Source organism: Pleurodeles waltl, chromosome 4_1, assembly GCF_031143425.1.
Source record: "Pleurodeles waltl isolate 20211129_DDA chromosome 4_1, aPleWal1.hap1.20221129, whole genome shotgun sequence".
In the NCBI taxonomy this organism is placed as follows: domain Eukaryota; kingdom Metazoa; phylum Chordata; class Amphibia; order Caudata; family Salamandridae; genus Pleurodeles; species Pleurodeles waltl.
In genome coordinates this window covers 279,324,494-279,342,603 of record NC_090442.1, presented here as the reverse complement: position 1 = coordinate 279,342,603, position 18,110 = coordinate 279,324,494, and the positions used below count along the sequence as shown (strand labels likewise).

Sequence of the window (18,110 nt, the reverse complement as noted above, 5' to 3'; positions counted from 1 at the left end):
TAATCCAGTTATCAGATTCTGAATGTATATTTTTATATATGAATGTAGGTGGCAGATATCCCTTTACAAAAAGTTGAAGAGCTCTATATTTTCTATGAACCGATAATACAAAGCGTTTGTAGGGGTTCCTGGATTCTATGAGAAATGTTTACCACGATGACATATACTCCCATTAAAGTCAACAGTTGTAGTTCCTTCGCTACTTGGAACTAACTCAGTCCTTCAAGAGGCCTTTATTATTTCTCGTTTTCAATGTAAAAATCCCAGCTCAGTCCTGAGAGTTCCCTCTGGCCTCCTATAAATAGACGACGCAACAGATGGCCGCGTGCTGTGGTTCCAGCTTCTTTGCTTCCTTGGGGTCTCTCGCGGCGAAGCACGCGCCACCCGATCCCGCGGTAGTGTTACCTCCCCTCTGTGGTGTCCTCCAGCGCGCACGAGCCGGCCTGGAGGATGACGGTCACTTACTCCAGTAAAGTCGCCAATGCCACCTTTTTTGGATTTCACCGTCTACTTCTGAAATGGCGCGGAAGCATTTACAAACTGCTGTACAGGGAGTTCTTCGTCTTCATCACTCTTTACTCAGCGCTCAGCTTGGTGTACAGGTAAACGTCTTCCGTCTGACCTTTAGGGGAAGCTTTCAGCGATGAATTGGCTGCAGTGCGATTCCGTACCAAAGGCAAATACTCCTTGTGCAATTGAACCCGAGACCCTGTTAGTATTCACGTGTATTTTGAAGCTGCTGTTTCCTGACGTTGTGACATTTGGAGAGATAAGTGTAGTTTTTGCATGTTCTCTGCCGAGTAAGGGCAGTTTGTTAAATCAGATGTTCTTTTGCACGACGGGACAATCTTGAAAGTGCTAACGATTATGCACAAGCATACACTGAGCGACTTGTGTCTGTGGTTGATATTGTCGTTGCGGGTTGTTGTTTATAAAGTGAAACAATTTTTTATGCAATACCAAAATATCTTGGCCTTTCTTTTCTTTTGCCCAAAACATTGTACTTCAGAAAAATGTCAGTTACATTAAGAAATATTAATTAATTTCTGCCGGCGGTGTTCTCCTAAAGGGGCTCTAACGTGACACTACTCAGGGGCGTAGGTTCCATTAAGGCATCAAGTGCAGTAACACCTGGGCACGGATGACTGTTTAATTGCTGTATTTTAGAATTGAAACAGAAACTCGGGAGGCCCATTTCCTTATTTGCAGTAGGGGCTATGGCACACTGGCTAGGCTGCAGACGGTCCTTCACAGTTATAGCAGTCGAAACGTTGAAGAGTTGTCCCTAATAACGATACACTAGTGAGTTCCCACAGCAACCGGGCAAGCCATCACCGTGTCTGTAGAACATTCAGGACTGGCTGGCTTTCAGCCATCGTTGCACAAAATCAGGTTCTTGGGCTCGACTCCAGACCCACCTCGTCTAGCGAGAACTCATCTGTTTTCCACAATAGCCCATAAATGGTATTTTATGTATAAGAAGACAGAGCCTAGATTTTTTTTATCATCACTTTTCGGTGGTATTCTGTTGTTACTGCCTCTCGAGTCTGCTTTATGTCAGCTGCGATGCATGTCAAGCTGTACAGCTTCTTACAAGTGAAGATGTTGAAACAGTGGTGACATTTATGATGCAGCGGGATCTGGTTTCTTGTTGTGCCTTGTACTCTGCTGCGGTATGCGCTGAGTCATCTTCAGGCAGTGCTGCAGGAGCAAATAGAGGTCATAGGATCATCCCAAGTAAATGAAATCTTGTCTGGCTGCCCATAGGCCAGAGGTTTCCTCTGAACGTACTGGTTCGGTCGCGTATTTTGTTCATGGCCTAAATATGTGACAATGGCGTCTCGGAAAGTTGCTGAGGACTGTCTTGTTCGATCAGTAGATTTTAGTGGTGTTCTGTTGGATCCCAGTTATCAAGCGCCATGAAGCTACTGCGTCTGGGCGATCTGAAATGAACTAGGTTTATATATGTGACAAAGGTATTTCAGAAAGTTGCTGAAACTGTTTTGTTCGATCAGTAGATTTTAGCGGTGTTCTGCTGGCTCCCAGTTACGAAGCGCCATGAAAATACTGTGTCTGTGCACTCAGCAAATGACTAGAGACATCGTAACATATTACCATGATCTGTAAAGAAAGTGAATCCTGCCTCCATGCTTCAATTTGTGTACAGTGAACAAGAATAATCTAGTAAAGTGGTCTGACGGCCATTTAGAGTATGTCTCCTGTTGGAAAACATAGTAAAGACATTTATAAAGCTGCCCAGTGTTGTCGGGGAAGTTGGCCTTAGTGAACAAAGAGTGCACAATAGTGAACTAGTAATAGTGATCTATAGGTAGAGTGCAGGCCATGCAGCCTCACCAGTCCCTGACTACTCTGGCCACACCGACTCCAGGGCTGTGAGATGCTGCCTTTCTCTCTGAGCACAGGTGATGCCTTTGCAGACTCCCCCATCCTCACCACCCCTCAGACACCGCCGCCTCCCCCGTCTCTTGTCCCTTCAACTATCTTAAGGTCAACTTTGAGAGTTTAGTAGCTGTCTCACCAGTCTCATGTAATCAACTTAATTATACAAATGCGAGCACTAATGCATACATAGAAGGGCTTTGGGTCGGCCCTCTTCAGCCATTGGTCTGTTTGGTTGCATTCACATTTTGCTTCTGCCCGCCACAGCCTACATCATGGGAAGTGGGTCAGCGAGCTTCAGCCATTGGCTGTCTCGCACTTTGAGTACTGACAGTGTGGTTCATTGTATGCTTACATCCTTCAACAGAAAAGTTCTTTAGTGCCACCTTGTTTGCCACTGCTTTACTTTTCCGGTGCTTTTTTCTTTCCATTCGTTACCCCCTTTTCATCTTTAGACCTTACATGTTTAAGCTGTGTCTTCGGGTTACAGTAATTCAAACCCAATAGAACTTTTGCAGTTATCACGTGCATTATAACTAAAAAAAGAGTTTCTAGACCTGTATATCCGCCTACAAGGAAGTACCTGTACTTTTAAAATTAATATTATAGGCAATGGTTAATTTATTTTTAAATGTTCACATTTATAACAGGCTTATGGATGCCATGTTTCAGCGATGTCATGTTTTGTTTTTTATTATTTTTATTTTTGTGGCATGTGCTGCAAATACACGCTAAAATAAATTCAACCTGTGCACCTGCTTGCCAAGGCCAAACCTAGTGGCTTTGCCATCCTTTTGCTACATTTTACACAAAAGACTCAGCGCTGTCCGTGCTTTGATTTTTTATTAGGAGTGTTTTGGTACCGAGTCATCTCACTCTGCCTCCAGTGCCACGGATGTCGATAGCTCCTTCACTCTTGCACTTCACTTAGTCGCTCAAATATGTGCTTAGAGTCCGGAACAAAAGTGCTTTCAAGAAGTGCGGGGGCAGTCAAACCTCACGCATGTTAAATGGAAACAGCAACAGTGCTTTAAACAATTAAAAACGATAACAGTGCGCTATATCAAAATAAGTTATTGTCAAGTAAATATTATTTGCTAATAAGTATGTTTTATTAGAAAAAACGGGCACAGTACTAGTGGTAGAAATTATGAGCCATCTTCATCGCACACAGTATCTATAGTTGAGTATACGAGGCATCTCTCTGGAGAAGCAGGGCCATGCCTAAGGTCACATGATTTGTCCAGGAAGAACTGAGGTGTGAACTAACAGCTGCAATCTTCAGCCCCCTGCCACCTTCACTCCGCCATGGGGCCACCTGAATTCACCAATATTACTACACGTAGGGGTGCGTGATTCTCGAGGCTGCCTCGGGATAAGGAGATGTATCCGCCTCGCCGAGCACAAGATTCTTTGCATTCAGTAACTGCGAAGAATTCATTCCCGTCCGGGATGTGCGGTGGACTGCTAGCCCCGACACAGCGCTCGAGTGCCGATCGTGGATACTGGCTCTCATTTACACAGAAGGACTACATTCCCCTCATGTACATCCCAGTCTTGACTTGTTAGTCCTTGACCAGTGCGGCCTTTTTATTTTTTAGGAGAAAATGTCACCCATGCTACACTGTAACCCTTGTGTGTTTTCCATGAGGTTCTCTGTGTTCTAGGGATTGTGCATATCACTGCTGCTTCCTCCTAGCACTGGCGCCCCCAGTTCATAAGCAGTGATCCCCATGAGGGCGGACATCTTGCCTTGGATGATTGTGTGAGAGTGGGGAACAACCATGCTCCCTTGTCCCATAAGAGAAGGCTCTGGCGTCTTCATGCTGGTTCAGTCGGTCGAGGATGGTATCCTGGAGTTGGGCCGAGAGCTACCTCCATGCGTACTTAGTCCTTGTGGGACATCGACACAGGAGGAAAACCCACTCACTACCCAGAGCATGACAGAGCATGAAGGAGTTGTCACAACCAAAAAGGGTTGATGCCAACATGATCACCAGGCACCACCAGCTATCTCCAGAGCCCGCAGTGCTTGCGGATGGTCTCTCTTAACACGCTTAATGGGTGATATTGAGTCCAATGGATTCCAATTGGATGGTTGAGGGGCAATAATTTCATCATGAAGCTGCGATGCCCGGCTACTGAGCGTCCTCTCCATAGATCTTTCTACGGAATTTTCTCTAGTGCTTGGATGTTTCCAAGGACACAGAAGAGTAAAACTAATAAGTTAACGATTCATTTCAGAAACAATAATATAGTGATTGATAATAAATATTGACCAAAAATCGAAAGATATTAACCCTTCAACATAAGAAATAGTAGATAATAGTAGGAAATATACAAGCTCAGTTGCGCCAAGTTTAAAACGAATTACTTTCTGTGCTTATTTGCTAAAGAGTCTTGCTTACAGAGAGCTTAAATCCAATTCCTTTCTGTGTTTATTTGCTAGAGTTACAATAAATGTATTTCTGTGTTTATTTGCTACAGAGTTAAAACCAATTCCTTTCGATGTTTATTTGCTACAGAGTGATCTGTTGCATGAACGGAAGGACTTGCCGTGTACCTAAGGGTGTACAGTACCCTGTCCCCATCACAAATCCCTCTGCTCCCTTATCCGCCTACCAGCACTGTGGCAATAGCCATATCTGTGATTAAATGATTGCACCTCATCGAGAGTAAAGCGTTTATTAAGTGCAAAGAATGTGTCTTTTGCACAAAAATGTTTTCCTCACCATGCTTTCATTCACTCTGAAGCTACCCTTCTGCCTTGACCTGGAACCAGCACAAGCCGGACAATGTTTTTAACTTTTCCATGTTAAATATCCTACCAGACTGATGTTGGTTCCATATTGCAGGGGCTTTACGAAGATGAATCCTTTAAGCAAAATATTAGTGAAAATGTGGACCCGAATGACAAACGTAAACTTACACTTTTGTGTAAGTTTACCATACTTTCCTTTTCACAAAGGTATTTTACAAGAAGAATCTTTACGACTGCGGATTCTCTGCACTCTTGGTGGAGACTCTGCATATGGAAAGATAGGCAACGTGAGATCTTATAAGGGAACTGCCTTGCCTGTGGCACATCGTATCCAGAAGCGGCTCTTATGGTATCTCTGAATTTGGGTTTGCTTGTGGCAATGGGAAAGATGCCTCTACCGTGGACTCTGCCTGTCTCTGCTCTTGCCAATGTAATGAGGAGGAGTATACCCACTGTACTGGAGAAATAATGTTGCACACCCTTATTACTTTGGTCTCGATCCACAGAGGTCAGTACACACACATCTGCAAGAGAGGTGACTGGATGGGACACTTTCCTACAATTGGCTTTTGAAACATGGTAGATATTAGAACTGCAAGGCCTTGCATGGAGATCTGTATGGACCGTGAAGAAAAACTAGGTGTTTGCTCTATGTTAGGTTGTCCCATGAAGGACTCAGGCCTACTGTCTTTATCAGTTCGTTACTGCTACACCCAGCTCAAGCAAACTGTATTGATCATAAGCTTACCCACAGTTCAACCATTAAACATGCATTTATAGATTTACAAATATGTATAAAAGTACATTAGGTAAAACAGTATCCACCCACTACTAAGAGGTCCTACCAGTGTCACTCAGAGTCACAGTGGGCAAAATATATCTTCCCAGAGGGCCAGGGGTTGTCAGAGGGGTAACCAACATCAAATCCCTTTCTTTCTATGATATTATTTGCACTTCCATGTAGCAATTTTCCCATGTATAGGCTTTAACCCAGTGTGATAACAACCCACACAATAAGGCATAAATGCTTTTCACAGTAAATAGCTCATGTATACTGCTCTTGTCATAACTTTTCATAATAAACAGAACACACCTAAAGGCAGCTGACATAACTTTCCCCAAATGAACCAAGTAGGCCTAGAACCGTTATCACTGGTTTGTCACCATAACTAACTTGGCATACTGTATTGAGCATGTGCTTTCCCACAAGGAAACCGTTAGGCACACAGTCCCCAACATTAATAGTATTTCCAAAATTACAGTTGGCAAAACAATATACAACCCTTCCTAAGAGGCTGTAACCAAGATTCTTAAACTGAAAATCTTCACCCCCTATGTCTTGTCAGAAGACGTAACCAACACTATCACCTTTATAACCTTTGCCTACTATTGTAATCTGTGAGATTCCGTGTAACAAAATACCTTCCTACAGTCATTAACAGTCTGTTGCCTTTTACACATGCTTTTCAAAATAGATAAGTCACACCTACTGTCTTTGTGGTGACCTTTAATAATAAACAGATCATACCTTTGGCACCTGACGCAAATTCCCAATGGCCCACTCAGGCCAAATACCCTTTATCATTGGCTGGTCACCATAATCATCTCAGGCACAGTATAAGGAACATAAGTTCTAGCACAGTGTCATAACAATCTACCCTTAAAGGCTTATTGCCTTTAACATATGCTTTTCACAACAAATAAGCCATGCCTACACCCTTTACCTTGAAATTTCATAATGAACAAACCATTGGTGTGTCACCATAAGTCAGGCCTACTGTACTGAGATAAGCTTTCCCACAATGCAAAATAAGTGCAACACGAGTACTCTTTTTCAGTGGAAGAACACAATCAAACGCTTGTAGAGAGGAAGTGCAATGTGTGGGCACTTTTATCACTTTTATGGTGATCAAAAAAGGTCTACCAGCTGCTGCTTTGTCAAACCTGAACTAACAAGCATTGATAAATACATTAAGTTTTGCCTATGGAATTAATAATAAGTTAAGAGGTGTGGGAGCCGTGTATGAGTGCAGGGAGGATGGTGTGAGTGCTCTCTGTGCAGGGTGAGTGGTGCATGAATGAAGGTTGATTAGTGTGTGAGTGCAGGGTGAAAGTGCATCAGTGCATGGTGATTGATGATTTAGAGTTCAGTAGTACAAAGTACAGTGTCATAGAGTTCAGTGGCGGAGAGTGCAGTGGTACAGAGTAGAGTGACATAGAATTCAGTGGCAGAGAGTGCAGTGGTACAGAGTAGAGTGACATAGAGTTCAGTGGCAGAGAGTGTAGTGTTGCAGAGTAAAGTGTTGTAGAGTGCAATAGTGTATGGTGGTGTAGAGTGCAGTGGCATAGTGTGCAGTGGCATAGAGAGGGGGTAGAGTGCAATGGCATAGAGTGCAGTGGCTTAGAGTGAAGTGGGGTTGAGTGGAGTGATGTAGGGTGGAGTACAGTGGCATAGAGTAATGGCGTAAAGTGGGGTAGAGTGCAGAGGCATAGATTTCAGTGATGCAGAGATTAGAGTAGTGTACAGAGAATTTTCTTAAAATGCAGGCATGTAGAGTGGAGTGGTACAGAATAGAGTGCATAGGTGAGGAGAGTATTGGCATGGAGTGCCCTGGCATAGAGTGCAGTGTTGCAGAGTGGCATAGAGTAAAGTTGAGCACAGAAGAGTGAATGAAAGCATGGTGATGGAAGACATTTTTGTGCAAAAGACAGATTCTTTGCACTTAAAGTGGAAGATGTAGAGGAGAGCTCCCTGGCATAAAGTAGAGTGGTGCACAGTAGAGAGATGCAGAGTAAAGTGTCAGATGGTGAAGTGGGGTATAGTCGAGTGGTGCAGAGTTGAGTAGAGTGTAAGTGGTATGGTGTAAAGTGGAGTGGTGCAAAGTGGAGTGGTGCAGAGTGGAGTGCAGTGGTGTGGAGTGGTGCAGATTAGAGTGGAGTGGCGTAGAGGGGAGTGTGCGTGGTGTAGTAGGACACTGCCATTAAAGTCATCACATTTTCAATTGAAATGACCATTGCATTTTCACAGACATACAGCTTTACTAATAAAACTATACAGCTCACAAATGATAAGGTGTGCAACTGGCATCACCTAGTGCAGTAGCTCCCAACCTATTCTAGTGGAGAAGTGTGGCTCAATGGTTAGAGCAGCAGACCCTGAAGCAGAGATCTGGCTCAAGACCAGGGTTCAAGTCCCGCTTCGGCAGGTCTTGGGCTCAATTCTCCTTGACCAGATAATTCTCGCCTCGGTGCCTAATCTAATTCATGGGTCCCACTCTGCAACTCTGGGCAATAGCTTGCTTAATCTCCACAACAGCGCTTGGATGCCTGGGGGTGCTCAGGAGTGGGTGCCTCACAGGGAAAAGCCAGGAGGGGTTCCATAGTGGTATGAGTACAGCGCCTTGAGACCCTAACGGGTGAGTAGTGCGCTATAAAAGTGCTAATTTACATTGACTTCTGTGGACCCCAACTTTATCATTACTGGAACCCAGGGACCCTCACTGAATCATTATTGGTATCCAGGGACCCCCCACCGAGTCATTACTAAGAGCTGTGGACTAAATCTGTAAATATTATTACATTTTCTTAGCAGCCACAGACCCCCTGAGGAGGCTTCGCGGACCACAGGTTGGGAACCACTGACCTAGTGTTTTGATTTGTTTTGATCATATTAAAGTATTTGTTTACAACACAGCTCAGAATTACCAAAAAATGTGCTTCCTTTGTGCTTTCCTAATTCCGTTCCGTGTAAAATTCACCCAGGCCTAGTACTTAGTAAGGCAGAAAAATATGTGAAACAGTGCATTTGTAAGCAATGCAGGGATGTGAGAATATACTCTATAAAATATTCACACCCCATTCAGAAGCAGAGGCAAAAGGCAATAGGGACTCATTCTGAAAGTTCCCTTATGTATATGTGCACCAGTGGCGGCTCCTCCGTTTGGGCAGAGGAGTGTTGCTCATGTTGCCAGCAGCGACAGCTGCAAAACCTTTTTAAGAAAACAATAATAAAATATGTTTATTATAGTTTTCTTTGAAAGAGGTGGGGCCACGGGGGTGACGTGCACAGAGGGGGAGTGCTCTACGCCTTCACAGAGCATGTGTGCTTGGCCGGCCGTCTCGGGCCGGCCAAAGACACATGCACTGAAGGCTCTCTCCAGCCCAGCAACACAGTTGCTGGGCTGGAGAGAGCCTGCACCGGCTCCCAATCTGCCTGGGTGCCAAATGTTTTGACAAACAAAACATTTACCTTTAACCCCTTAGCTGCTGGGCCTTTCCCCCCCCAGTGCTGAGCCCTTTTTTGGCTATTTGGGGTAGTTCGCGCTTAGGGCCTCATAACTTTTTGTCCACATAAGCTAACCACGCCAAATTTGCGTCCTTTTTTTCCAACATCCTAGGGATTCTAATGGTACCCAGAGTTGGTGGTTTCCCCTGGAGGAGACCAAGAAAATAGCCAAAATACAGTGAAAATTTAGTTTTTTCCAAAAAAATGGGAAAAAAGGGCTGCCGAAGAAGGCTTGTGGTTTTTTCCCTGAAAATGCCATCAACAAAGGGTTTCTGGTGCTGAAATCACTATCTTCCCACCTTTCAGGAACGGGCAGACTTGAATCAGAAAACCAAATTTTTCAACACAAATTTGGCATTTTACTGGGACATACCCCATTTCTACTATATTTGGTGCTTTCAGCCTCCTTCCAGTTAGTGACAGGAATGGGTGTGAAACCAATGCTGGATCCCGGAATGCTAAACATTTCTGAAAACTAGACAAAATTCTGAATTCAGCAAGGGGTCATTTGTGTAGATCCTACAAGGTTTTCCTACAGAAAATAACAGCTGAAATAAAAAAATATTGAAATTGAGCTGAAAACAACAGCCATTTTTCTTTATGTTTTACTCTGTAACTTTTTCCTGCGATGTCAGATTTCTGAAAGCAATATACCATTTTGTCTGCTGGACTCTTCTGGTTGCGGGGATATAAAGGGCTTGTAGGTTCATCAAGAACCCTAGGTACCCAGAGCCAATAAATGAGCTGCACCCTGCAGTTGGTTTTCATTCTATACTGGGTATACAGCAATTCATTTGCTGAAATATGAAGAGTGAAAAAGAGGTATCAAGAAAACCTTTGCATTTCCAAAATGGGATCAAGATAAGGTTTTGAGGAGCAGTGGTTATTTGCACATCGCTGAATTCCGAGGTGCCCATACTAGCATGTGAATTGCAGGGCATTTCTCAAATAGACGTCTTTTTTACACACTCTCTTATATTTGGAAGGAAAAAATGTAGAGAAAGATAAGGGGCAATAACACTTGTTTTGCTATTCTGTGTTCCCCCAAGTCTCCCGATAAAAATGATAGCTCACTTGTGTGGGTAGGCCTAGTGCCCGCGACAGGAAATGCCCCAAAACACAACATGGACACATCCTATTTTTTTTATAGAAAACACAGCTGTTTTTTCCAAAGTGCCTACCTGTAGATTTTGGCCTCTAGCTCAGCCGGCACATAGGGAAACCTACCAAACCTGTGCATTTCTGAAAACTAGAGACCTAGGGGAATCCAAGGAGGGGTGACTTGCGGGGCTCGGACCAGGTTCTGTTACCCAGAATCCTTTGCAAACCTCAAAAAGTGGCTAAAAAAACAAGTTTTCCTCACATTTCGGTGACAGAAAGTTCTGGAATCTGAGAGGAGCCACAAATTTCCGTCCACCTGGCGTTCCCCCAAGTCTCCCGATAAAAATGATACCTCACTTGTGTGGGTAGGCCTAGCGCCCGCGACAGGAAACGCCCCAAAGCACAACGTGGACACATCAAAATTTTTGGAAGAAAACAGAGGTGTTTTTTGAGAAGTGCCTACCTGTAGATTTTGGCCTCTAGCTCAGCCGGCACCTAGGGAAACCTACCAAACCTGTGCATTTCTGAAAACTAGAGACCTAGGGCAATCCAAGGAGGGGTGACTCGCGGGGCTCGGACCAGGTTCTGTTACCCAGAATCCTTTGCAAACCTCAAAAAGTGGCTAAAAAAACAAGTTTTCCTCACATTTCGGTGACAGAAAGTTCTGGAATCTGAGAGGAGCCACAAATTTCCGTCCACCTGGCGTTCCCCCAAGTCTCCCGATAAAAATGATACCTCACTTGTGTGGGTAGGCCTAGCGCCCGCGACAGGAAACGCCCCAAAGCACAACGTGGACACATCAAAATTTTTGGAAGAAAACAGAGGTGTTTTTTGAGAAGTGCCTACCTGTAGATTTTGGCCTCTAGCTCAGCCGGCACCTAGGGAAACCTACCAAACCTGTGCATTTCTGAAAACTAGAGACCTAGGGCAATCCAAGGAGGGGTGACTCGCGGGGCTCGGACCAGGTTCTGTTACCCAGAATCCTTTGCAAACCTCAAAAAGTGGCTAAAAAAACAAGTTTTCCTCACATTTCGGTGACAGAAAGTTCTGGAATCTGAGAGGAGCCACAAATTTCCTTCCACCCGGCGTTCCCCCAAGTCTCCCGATAAAAATGATACCTCACTTGTGTGGGTAGGCCTAGCGCCCGCGACAGGAAACGCCCCAAAGCGCAACGTGGACACATCAAAATTTTTGGAAGAAAACAGAGGTGTTTTTTGAGAAGTGCCTACCTGTAGATTTTGGCCTCTAGCTCAGCCGGCACCTAGGGAAACCTACCAAACCTGTGCATTTCTGAAAACTAGAGACCTAGGGCAATCCAAGGAGGGGTGACTCGCGGGGCTCGGACCAGGTTCTGTTACCCAGAATCCTTTGCAAACCTCAAAAAGTGGCTAAAAAAACAAGTTTCCTCACATTTCGGTGACAGAAAGTTCTGGAATCTGAGAGGAGCCACAAATTTCCTTCCACCCGGCGTTCCCCCAAGTCTCCCGATAAAAATGATACCTCACTTGAGTGGGTAGGCCTAGCGCCCGCGACAGGAAACGCCCCAAAGCGCAACGTGGACACATCAAAATTTTTGGAAGAAAACAGAGGTGTTTTTTGAGAAGTGCCTACCTGTAGATTTTGGCCTCTAGCTCAGCCGGCACCTAGGGAAACCTAACAAACCTGTGCATTTCTGAAAACTAGAGACCTAGGGCAATCCAAGGAGGGGTGACTCGCGGGGCTCGGACCAGGTTCTGTTACCCAGAATCCTTTGCAAACCTCAAAAAGTGGCTAAAAAAACAAGTTTTCCTCACATTTCGGTGACAGAAAGTTCTGGAATCTGAGAGGAGCCACAAATTTCCTTCCACCCGGCGTTCCCCCAAGTCTCCCGATAAAAATGATACCTCACTTGTGTGGGTAGGCCTAGCGCCCGCGACAGGAAACGCCCCAAAGCGCACCGTGGACACATCAACATTTTTGGAAGAAAACAGAGGTGTTTTTTGAGAAGTGCCTACCTGTAGATTTTGGCCTCTAGCTCAGCCGGCACCTAGGGAAACCTACCAAACCTGTGCATTTCTGAAAACTAGAGACCTAGGGCAATCCAAGGAGGGGTGACTTGCGGGGCTCGGACCAGGTTCTGTTACCCAGAATCCTTTGCAAACCTCAAAAAGTGGCTAAAAAAACAAGTTTTCCTCACATTTCGGTGACAGAAAGTTCTGGAATCTGAGAGGAGCCACAAATTTCCTTCCACCCGGCGTTCCCCCAAGTCTCCCGATAAAAATGATACCTCACTTGTGTGGATAGGCCTAGCGCCCGCGACAGGAAACGCCCCAAAGCGCAACGTGGACACATCAAAATTTTTGGAAGAAAACAGAGGTGTTTTTTGAGAAGTGCCTACCTGTAGATTTTGGCCTCTAGCTCAGCCGGCACCTAGGGAAACCTACCAAACCTGTGCATTTCTGAAAACTAGAGACCTAGGGCAATCCAAGGAGGGGTGACTCGCGGGGCTCGGACCAGGTTCTGTTACCCATAATCCTTTGCAAACCTCAAAAAGTGGCTAAAAAAACAAGTTTTCCTCACATTTCGGTGACAGAAAGTTCTGGAATCTGAGAGGAGCCACAAATTTCCTTCCACCCGGCGTTCCCCTAAGTCTCCCGATACAAATGATACCTCACTTGTGTGGGTAGGCCTAGCGCCCGCGACAGGAAATGCCCCAAAACAGAACGTGGACACATCAAATTTTTTCATAGAAAACAGTGCCTACCTGTGGATTTTGGCCTCTAGCTCAGCCGGCACCTGGGGAAACCTAGCAAACCAGCACATTTTTTAAAACTAGAAGCCCAGGGGAATCCAAGATGAGGTGACTTGTTGGGCTCGGACCAGGTTCTGTTACCCAGAATCCTTTGCAAACCTCAAAATGTGGCTAAAATACCACGTTTTCCACACATTTCGGTGACAGAAAGTTCTGGAATCTGAGGGGAGCCACAAATTTCCTTCCACCCAGCGTTCCCCCAAGTCTCCCGATAAATATGATACCTCACTTGTGTGGTTAGGCCTGGTGCCTGCGACAGGAATAGATCACACAACGGTCAATGCTGGTCCTTACGTGAGGCAGCTGTTGACCCTGGGGTGATCCATTCCTGACACAGGCACTAGGTGTAGGCACTCAAGTGGGGTAGTGTTTTTATCAGGACAGGTGAGGAGTCACTGGGTGGTAGGAATGTTGTGGATCCCAGCATATTCCTGTAGTTTGTGTGACAGAAATGCGAGAAAAATAGTTTTTTTTTTCAACATTTCAGCTTTGCAGGGTATTCTGGGTAAGAAAACTTTGGGGAATCCACACAAGTCACACCTCTGTGGACTCCCCCGAATGTCTAGTTTCCAGAAATGTTTGGGTTTAGTGTGTTTCTCTATATGGCCGCCGAATCCAGGACCAAAAACACAGGTGCCTGCCTTACAAAACCAGTTTGTTTTGCCATAGACAATTTTGATGTCTCCACAATATGATTTGGGTGGTGGAATTTGGGGCTGAACTAAATTGGTGAGCTCCCAAGAGAGCACTCTCTCTCTGCTTGCCGCCGCATTCACCTGCTCTCTGGGTTGGCCTAACCCACTATTACCCAGTTGCACGAACAGCTTGCGAAGGGACAGCAGGACTGTCCTCATCACCTCCCTCATAATGTACTGGAAGAGGAGTTTTCGAATGGGACTCCTCTGACTGAAAAATCACTCCCAGAGTCTGCGCCATTGTCCTATCCCTCAGATGCTGTCTCAGTATCTGATGTCTCAGTCTCTGATCCTATGTCAGAGCGGTCCTCTATAACCCGAGTGCAGGCAGCAGTCATCCATCAAGATGCCATCTCTGCTATTGGCTAAACTGTTGCTCTAAAACACTAGCCTACGTAGACAGTCACAAAATCGATGGTGTGTGTGAGATACGTGCAACAGTAGAGGCCACCTTACCTGCGCTTCTTCCCTCAATCAGCACGTACTTTCAAGACACTCAAAAAACACCTTGTCACATACCATTCGTCACAGTCTTTAGCACCTCCTGCGCCCAGTCCAACAATCATTATTGGTGCTCCCACTCCCTCCTCCTCGGATTCCCTCATTACCACCCAGCAAAAGTGCCCTTCATCTCTCCATAGACTTTACTAATGTACTCAGCTATTTACATAAAATACAGATGTGCTCTTTGCAGTAGGCATATAAACCTTCTGCGCTTCTTTATGGCACTAAAACTGCCACTAGACAAGTCGGACCCTTTTCCCCCCAGGGAAACCACACACATATTGACAAAAGTGATGTATATATGACAGCCAACCACCTGAAACTCAACTCAAGCAAAACTGAAATAATCCTCTTTGGCCCTCACCAAAAAAACCTGGGACCCCCCATGGTGGCCCACCACGCTAGGCCCTGCACCCACCCCGCCAACTACGCACGCAACCTCAGCATCATCCTAGACTCCTCCCTCTCTATGACCCAACAAATCAACGCTCTTACCTCCTCATGCTTCAACAAACTCCGTATACTGAAAAACATTCAAATGGATCCCCACAGAGACCAGAAAAACTGTCACTCACGCACTCATCAGCAGCAGGCTTGATTACAGAAACGCCCTCTACGCCGGCACCACTCTAAAACTCAAGTGCAAACTACACGCATCCAGAACTCAGCAGCACGACTCATCCTCGACCTCCACCGACACGAACACATCTCTCCACACCTCAAATCCCTCCACTGGCTCCCCATTGACAAAAGGATCACCTTCAAGATCCTCATCCTCACACACAAATCACTCCACAACACAGGCCCTGCCTACCTCAACGAGAGTCACCTTCCACACCCCCACACGAAACGTCCGTTCAGCTGACCTCTCTCTCGCCTCTGACCCCCGCATCAAACACACCACCACCGGGGGCAGATCCTTCTCCTACATTGCACCCAAAACATGGAACGCACTCACAACCCACATTCGCAAGACCCAAAACCTACTTCTTTTCAGGAAGGGCCTCAAAACCTGGCTTTTTGAACAGTGAACCTCCTAGCCCCTTTCCCTCCCCCCCGTCCCCCCCCCCAGCGCCTTGAGACCCTCACAGGTGAGTAGCGCGCTTTATAAATCTCTTTGATACAGATCTACCTATATATATATATATATATAAATATATATCTACATAGATATATCTATAGATATATCCATGTACCTAGATATATCTATCTACATAGATATATATATATAGATATATACATATATTTTTTTTTAGTTGTTGTATGGTTTCCTTGGGGGCCAAAATGGCCCCCAGGGAAACCCTACAACATCTAAAAAAAAAATTGCCCCCACAGGGGGTCACCCTGCCCACGGGCGACCCCCTGTCATTTCATTATTTTGTATTTTATTTTTTTTTTGAAAAAAAAAAAATCCCCTGGGGGGGGGGGGGGCGCGATTGCGCCCCCCCCCCCCCCCAGGGGGCACCTACCTTTTTTTTTTTTAAAGAAAATTATGCCGGGGGGGGGGCGGCCCGTTTTCCGGGGGGGCCGCCCCCCAAAAGTGAAATCCCTGGTGTCTAGTGGGGTTTCCTGGCCCCCGATCGCAGCTATGCTGCGATCGGGGGCCAGGAAACCGTTTCAGAAGGCCTCATAAGAAAGGGGAGACTCTCCCCTTTCTTACGAGGCCTTCTGAAACTGTTTCTGGCCCCCGATCGCAGCACAGCTGCGATCGGGGGCCAGAAACAGTTTCAGAAGGCCTCGTAAGAAAGGGGTGAGTCTCCCCTTTCTTACAAGGCCTTTTCAAAATGTTTCCTGACCCCCCCGATCGCAGCTGTGCTGCGATCGGGGGAGCCAGGAAACCTGAAAGTGTTTCCTGGCCCCCGATCGCAGCACAGCTGCGACCGGGGGCCAGGAAACACTTTCAGGAAGGCCTCGTAAGAAAGGGGACCCAGGGGGCACCTACCTTTTTTTTTTTTAAAGAAAATTATGCCGGGGGGGGGGGCGGCCCGTTTTCCGGGGGGGGCCGCCCCCCAAAAGTGAAATCCCTGGTGTCTAGTGGGGTTTCCTGGCCCCCGATCGCAGCTGTGCTGCGATCGGGGGCCAGGAAACCGTTTCAGAAGGCCTCATAAGAAAGGGGAGACTCTCCCCTTTCTTACGAGGCCTTCTGAAACTGTTTCTGGCCCCCGATCGCAGCACAGCTGCGATCGGGGGCCAGAAACAGTTTCAGAAGGCGTCGTAAGAAAGGGGAGAGTCTCCCCTTTCTTACGAGGCCTTTTCAAAATGTTTCCTGACCCCCCCGATCGCAGCTGTGCTGCGATCGGGGGCCAGGAAACATTTTCAGGAAGGCCTCGTAAGAAAGGGGAGACTCTCCCCTTTCTTACGAGGCCTTCCCGAACGTGTAAAAGGCCGTTTTCCCCATGAAAGCAGGAAGCGGCCGCAAGGCTGCTTCCTGCTTTCATGGGGAAAACACCTTTGCAACGTCAGCGCGCCTCGTGGCGCGCTGACGTCACAAAGGGGCGGGTGGGGGGCGGGGGGAGACACGGTAGCTTCCGTGTCTCCCGGGGGGGAAAAAAAAATAAAAAAAAAATCCTCGGGTGCGACGCACCCGAGGATTTATTAATGCCCTTCCTGGTGTCGGCCACTGGTCGTGACCCGCACCAGGGAGGGTGTGTGGGCGTCGGCCAGTGGCCGACGCCCGCACTTAAGAGGTTAAAGTTACTCATCATTGCAATGATGTTTACGCTTTATTTATGTGTGTAGATGTCTAGATTTAACAGAGATGCTAATACATCAGGTTTCTTAACACTTTCTAAAACATGTTCCTGTGTATCAGAATTCATTGGCTGCGAATGAGATCATGACTGATCCCAATGGTGTCTCCTGGCCCTGGATCCACCCTTCCTTCCAAGTGACCTGGGGTGGGTCCCTCCTTATGGGAGGACCCTACCCCCCCTGGAACACTTTGTGCAGGGGGCCTGCTTGCCCGCCATGATACCTTCCTAGGGCACCCCCTCCACTCCTCAGTCCTGCACACGAGGGCCAGTGCTAGCTTTGCCCCCATTGCGCATGCACTGGTGGTTGGCCCTAAGGACCAGCTGCCAGTGATCTCTCGCAACCCTGCGCCCTGGATGGTATATTCACTTCCCTCCCAGCACCCCTTAAAGAGCCCTGTGACATCACTGTCATGCTTAAGTAACGAAAGGTAAGCCGAACTGCCCCACCAATCTCGATCTCACTACGCCACAGGCCAGCATAGGTACCCTACTATCTGTCCCCCAATCATCCTCCTAGTGAGAGATGTGTACCAACCAAGCCAACAAGCTTTCCAAGAATCTCATTGCCAATCCTCATCAGGTGCACCTCATCTTGTAAAAAATAAACACTCATTCAAGCTAGCCAGGCTGATGAAGGGTGATACCCTGAAACTGGTCCCAGGATGCTTGTTTCCAGTCCAGGGAGGACCTGGCCCATCAGTTCAGGCTGGACTGCTCCCATGGGGAAGAGGCTCACGACTGATATGCATACGGCTGGGTCCAAACTGGGGTGGCATGGCGACTGAAAAAATTGTTGAATTACACCCAGATCTGTGACTGG

The 18,110-nt window shown here is 46.5% G+C and overlaps 1 protein-coding gene across 2 annotated transcripts in view; it reads left to right on the top strand.

Annotated features, from left to right (window-relative positions):
- The first annotated feature begins 346 nt into the window (after positions 1-346).
- Positions 347-18,110, top strand: part of BEST3 (bestrophin 3) — a 162,458-nt gene continuing 144,694 nt past the window's right edge. The window contains exon 1 of one of the 2 annotated variants that reach the window (XM_069228323.1): positions 347-602. In XM_069228323.1, coding sequence (XP_069084424.1) covers positions 451-602 — 152 coding nt within the window. In that variant the 5' untranslated portion in view covers positions 347-450. The remainder of the gene's footprint in view (positions 603-18,110) is intronic. The other variant, XM_069228324.1, reaches the window with a different exon arrangement.